Source organism: Cebus imitator, unplaced genomic scaffold, assembly GCF_001604975.1.
Source record: "Cebus imitator isolate Cc_AM_T3 unplaced genomic scaffold, Cebus_imitator-1.0 Scaffold67, whole genome shotgun sequence".
Lineage (NCBI taxonomy): Eukaryota > Metazoa > Chordata > Mammalia > Primates > Cebidae > Cebus > Cebus imitator.
This window is the reverse complement of record NW_016107382.1, coordinates 4,623,199-4,629,198: the sequence shown is the minus strand read 5'-3', so window position 1 is coordinate 4,629,198 and position 6,000 is coordinate 4,623,199. Positions and strand designations below refer to the sequence as shown.

General features: G+C 40.2%; 1 protein-coding gene across 1 annotated transcript; it reads right to left on the bottom strand.

Annotated features, from left to right (window-relative positions):
- Positions 1 to 678: 678 nt before the first annotated feature.
- Positions 679 to 4,416, bottom strand: BBS10 (Bardet-Biedl syndrome 10). Its single transcript, XM_017530624.2, has 2 exons — positions 4,109 to 4,416; positions 679 to 3,721 (listed from the first exon to the last, which is right to left on the bottom strand). Exons 1-2 carry the CDS (start codon positions 4,303 to 4,305, stop codon positions 1,744 to 1,746), a joined length of 2,175 nt encoding a protein of 724 aa, XP_017386113.1. The 5' UTR covers positions 4,306 to 4,416; the 3' UTR covers positions 679 to 1,743.
- Between the last annotated feature and the right edge of the window lie 1,584 nt (positions 4,417 to 6,000).

Here is a 6,000-nt window from a genome sequence, read left to right as displayed (position 1 = left end):
GTCTCTACATTTTCCTTGGTCTTGATTCTTTAATTTTTATTCAGATTTTACTGTAATTTTGTCTGTTCCTTTTCTTGGGTGGAGATGGTCTGTTCTTATTGCAGGTCACTTAACATCCTTTGTGGTGGAGGGTATAAATACAATGTAATTACATTTTTAAAAAAGCTTTCCTATCTAGCTCAGGAATGTAAACTCCCTACTGTTATTCTGTAAATAAGGATAAATCCATGAAAGTGTTATCACTATTTTTGAGAGATTTCTTTTAAGGAAAAGAAAAAGAATTACTTTCTGTAGATCTGTTCTACGCTTTCTGCTCCTCCTCAAAATAGATCCTTTGCCCATGAACGTTTATAGAAATTATAATCTCATCTATGAGGACCAAATGACTAATTCATTCAACAAATAGGCCCTTAACAGGCATCTATTGTGTGTAAGATATTAGAACAAGTGCCAAACGTACAAAGACCCAGTCCAGCCTCACAAAAGGGCTGTGGGACTAGTGACTACTTATACCTATTAAATGCTTACCATGTGCAAAGCACTGGGCATGTCTGGAAGTCATTAAATGCTTACAGTAATGAAGGAGTGTTTAAAACAACCACACAAAAAGCAGAGTGACCAAATAACCTGAAAAACAATTTAAAAAAAAGAATTAAAAATATTATGCAGCAATTTTAAATTCATCCATGAATTTGGTAATAGAGCTAATTTATTCTCTCCATATTCACAGAAACAATGTATCATATAGCATAAATGTTTAAAAAGCCAGAATTATGTTTAATATAAAAATTGTGATATTACAGTTTTTAAACACATTAGTCAACACATTTATTAGTCTAATAAATGTAGAAGACACTGTTCTTGTCCATGGCAAAATGCATAGTATTACATTGATAAGCTTTTAAAATAAAATATGAACATTTGTAAATGAAATAAATTAGAAATAAACATTAGAAATATAAACTGTCAAATTATTTGTTACTGGCTATTCACCAAATATAAGAAAAAACAGTAAATACATAAAATATCCTTACAAGCTCTTGGGTCAGGAGAAAATGAAAGTATTAATTGTATATCCTTTCTAGTATTAACCTTTTACTAAAGAAATGAAAGAGTTCACAATACACAGTTATATTTTAACTAACATATATCCAAAGGTATATGGAAGGTGAAAATCTATCCAAGGTTTTCCAAATGAAATGGCAACAAACCAATGACCACATAAAAGTAAAAATTAATTTTATGCTTTTTGAAAAAAACATTTTGAGTCTTTTACTCACTGCTTTATAAAGTATGAGTAGGGAAAATTAAATAAAGCAAATAATATATTCAATATTATAAACAATTAGACTAAGCCCATCCAAATCAGAGATTAAATGATTCTATGAACCAAACATATAAAGATGAAGGAGGGCTACAGTGAAAAAGATACACAAGAATAAAAAGGAGGAATAAAGCAACACCCTCCTCTAAACACATAGGCTAACATAGAGCTGAGACACAGAAGCATAAAACAGGGAAAAAACTGACACACTTAGCCAAATCTTGGCTTCCCCTCTAGTTTTGTCCCACAAAGTAATGTAATATTTGCATCTCGTCTGGTGACCTTAGTGTGCTTCTTCTAAAGACTTTTAAAGGTATGGCATTTTCCTAAGTAGACTGGACTGACTTCAGAATCAGTGGTCACATGCCTGCTTTACTTGGTTTAAGATGAAAAGTTTGGTTAATTAAAAGCTTCCAATGTTATAGTTCATCTTCAGAATCTTGACTGTGAATTTTCTGAGGGTGTCTCTTAACAGTGATTACCAAGTCAATGGTTAATATTTGTGTCAAACACTGAAGAACTGAAGTTAGCAGCTGGCATTTACCAGTTACTGATTCCAAACCTGCCTGACTGCTTACTATGGGTTGATTGGTTTGCAGTGCATGGAGAGCTCTTACATACATATGTGGAAAGCTGTCCTTTCCTGTTTTAGATTTATAAAGGACTTTGGGAATGCCTAAAAGTGCATTAGCTATTATCATACTAACCATGGTTTCTTCTGATTGATGGCATTTTTTGGCATAGTTGAGAAGATAGTAATGTAACAAGATCTCAAAATTACCACCTACTGGCAAAACACAACCAGCTGGCACAGATGAGGAAAGGTAACTCTGGGAAGTACCCATATTCTGTAACTTGTAGCTCATTGGTAACAAGCCTCCCTTTCCAGTAATATTTGTGACCTGTAAATTTTCATAACAAATTTCTATTCCACTGTTTCCTCTTGTTGAATAAGCAGTGGAACTGCTCTTGAGTAATGCTTCATAATCACCAATTAGGCTGTTTTCTTCCAAAGACAAACATCTCAGCGTTTCATCTGTTTGGAATGTATCTGCTGGTGTCAGTTTGGGGGTTGAATATGGAATACATGTTTCTAATTCTACATCTGAAATTGCCAAATTTGAATATGCTTTTAAATATGTTTGAGTTTTTTCCAATTCATCTTTGTTCTCTACAACTGTGTCCGGATAAGGCTTTTGTATTGAGCCGTTACCAGCATCTGGTACCCGATAACTTTCTCCACTGTTCTTACAAATAAAAAGACTTGCAGTGTCATTTTGGTCATTGGCTTGTGTCACATAATTTAGATCAAGGTCTTTAAATAATTGCTGAAGCATTTTAAATGCTCCATGCAAAGCATCCTCATGTTGTTCAATGAGACCCTGAACTGGTCCACAAAGAACTATACAGTGTGGTATAAATGTACATGTGCTAATCAAGCCAAGATGAACATACCTTCTTGATCTAAGGATAAGAGGTTTACAAAATTTCACCAAAGCAGTGTTAGAAATTTCACACTGTGAAAAGGCGTGTGGTAGTACAAATGGGGAAAGACCAACGATCCTCTGGATAAGAGAAATTTCTTCTGATGATAAACACTCAACCACTGATATACCATTCACTCCTGCATAATAAATAACGAAATCTGGTTGTCTCACACTAGACAGGAGCAATTTTACATTCTGACTATGTAGATGCTTCATTATTGCTTTTGTCTTTTCTATAATCCAAAATTGAGATGTCTGAAACTGTGCTTCTGAATTTAGAATAAACTCTGATCCAGAAGTGGAAAAAAGAGGCTGAATGGTTTCTGTTACTATCACCATTCGTATGTCACCATCTGCTGGGCAGTACATAGAAAAATCTTTCTGAAGCACAAGCCCAGCTATGATCCTGGAATCTGAAACAGGAAGGCCAGTGACACCAACATTCAACTCTACAAAACAGTCATCCACTAACTCAAATACATCAATCCCACTTTTACAAGTCATACACTTGAAAAAGTAGTCACACATTAACTGTGAAATAAATTTGTGATTATTTCTTCCCACTCTTCCACAAAAGTATGCTTCTAAGAGCAACTCTAAAGAGCTCCTACACAATGTCCTCTCTTTAGCAGATGAAAAGATAGACAAAAAGTGTCTGCTTAGGTACTGGTCCATAATACCATCTAATACTTGTGTCTGAAAAGTTAGGAGAGCCTGGGAAATAAATTTCCACTGACAACAATTTTTCCAATGCCTTCCGTACATTTGAATGTTTTCACACATCAAAGAATCCTTTTCTCTCTCTGTGAACGCATGAAGTCCTCTAAGCAAACGGCAAAGATAGATAATAAATGTTTTTGCACCATCTCCTGTTTTTTTGAGATGACTGGAAACACAGTCCACTATCATCCTGCACAAAAAAGAAATAAAGCAACTCATTTTCAGAAGGCTGGCTTCCCACATCTAAATTAAGTTAAAACCATGTTTTCACAGCTATAAGCACAAAATTAGAATATTGTTCATTTGATACATTCTTATTTTCTTTTCTTGAAAAAAACCTCTGCTTTATCCCAAGATTCCACAGTTGGGTGGAGAGGGAAAAAGTGTTTTTGGGAATTGGTTAAGATTTGGAGTACAGGAGTGTTCCCTTGGCCAGGGTTCTAATTCCGAGCATACAGCGGCTTCACCCTAGGTCAGTCTTTCCAAGTACTCTAAGAATAGCCTCAGGATGGGACAAGAGGACCACAGAGGCTGCCTGGGGTGCCCAGCTACGGGCTAGCGTACGGGACGCGGATACCTGGCTATGGGATGCTCTAAGTGCAGCGCCTCCAGCAGGCGGCCTCCATTCCGGCTGAGCAGCACCTCGCCAGTGGGCTTCGTACACAAAACTTGCCGCCCCTCGGGCCCCACACAGCAGCTCACGATGGCTTCCAGCACCTCGGTCACCTGCAACGCCGCCTTCACAGATCCTGCGGCGGCCATAGAACTTAGCATCTGGGCCACTTTCCCTTTTTTGCCAGCTTGCGGAACACCAATGCCGACGAAAAGAGGAGTGGGAGCGGCCGGAAACGGAATAGGCGGGGAGAAAACCGGAAGCAGGTTGAGAAGCCTCGGTAGCGGGACTTCTTGGTTGGGCGAAAGCGCTGCCCTTCCGCCCGCTAGGAGGAAATGCCCTGCCGCTTTGCCAGCTGGCGTGAGCTGGCCCGCTGTCCGCGAAGTTAGAAAAAAAGGCCAGGATTTCCGGCAGCTGTGCCTGGAGCGGCAATCTTAAGCCCTTCCCCTGTTCCCCAGGTGAATTCATTTTCCTCCAGTGGCGTCAGCTGCCCCCAAATCCTTTAGTCTCCTGAGAAGCTTTTTTCCGAAATCAACACGGTAGTGGGCCTGCGTGGAGAGGGCACCAGGGTTGGAACTCGGCTGGCTTTCATCCCCTGCTAGAAGCTGCTTGTTAGTGGGCAAAACCTCTGCTTTGGATTCACTGTCCACATTCTCCACCAGTTGTTCTCCTTACCGTCACGGAAATAATTTCTAGATGCAGGACAGGTGCGAAGGGTCTAGCTACAGCCATGAATTGCAGGCTTTATGTCTGCTGCTGAGGTTTTACCACATTCCCTAGACTTAGGTATCACAATAAAACTCTAGACGCCACAAATACATTACTTTTTTTTTTTTTTTTTTTTAGCAGAAATGACGTGAAGATTCATTCATTCATTCATTCGAGATGGAGTCTCGCTCTGTCGCCCAGGCTGGAGTGCAGTGGTGCGATATTGGCACTCTGCAACCTCCACCTCCCGGGTTCAAACGATTCTCATGCCTCAGCCTTCCAAGTAGCTGGAATTACAGGTATGCGCCAGTGTGACCAGCTAATATTTGTATTTTTAGTAGAGACAGGGTGTCACCATGTTGGCCAGGCTGGTCTCAAACTCCTGACCTGAAGTGATCCACCCGCCTCAGCCTCCCAGAGTGTTGGAATTACAGGCGTGAGCACTGCGTCCGGCTGATGTGAAGATGTAAATCCATTAGTCACGTTGGTGATCAACAGTATGCTTTAAAAACACACTGGCCAGGGATTATCGTATATAATCCAATGACAGAGAATGCTGTCTCTTATATTACAACACTTTTTTTTTTTTGAGACTAGGTCTCACTCTGCCGCCTAGGTTGGGGTGTGGCGATCATAGCTCACTGCAACCCTGCGTTCCTGAGCTCGTGATCCTTCTGCCTCAACCTCCAAGTCACTTCGTGCCTTGCTAGGCCAGTTATTTTTATTTAGTAGAGATAGGATCTCCTTATGCTGCCCAGCCTGGTTTTGAATTCATGGCCTCAAGTGATCCTCCAGACTTGGCCTCCCAAAGTGTTAAGATTACAGGCATGAGCCACCTTGCCTGGCCTAAAACACACGCACTTGAGAGTATGGGCTTTGGATTCAGACCTGGGCTTGCTGTTATTTCCTTACCTGTGGCATTTACCAAGTAACCTCTTTGATCTCTGCTTTTCTCATCTTTAAAAGCAATTGGCCTGGCTCATGCCTGTAATCCCAGCATTTGGGGAGGCCAAGGCAGGCTATCACAAGAGGCTAAGAGTTCGAGACCAGCCTGGCCAACACAGCAAAACTCTGTCTCTACTAAAAATACTAAAAATATAAGAGTTAGCTGGGCATGGTGGTGCATGCTTGTAATCTCAGCTACTCTA

Coding starts and splice junctions, on each gene's coding strand:
- BBS10 (XM_017530624.2), bottom strand. CDS start 4,305: ATGCTAAGTTCTATGGCCGCCGCAGGATCTGTGAAGGCGGCGTTGCAG. Junction 3,722..4,108: donor TTAGAGCATCCCATAGCCAG/GTATCCGCGTCC, acceptor TTTTTTGTGCAG/GATGATAGTGGACTGTGTTT.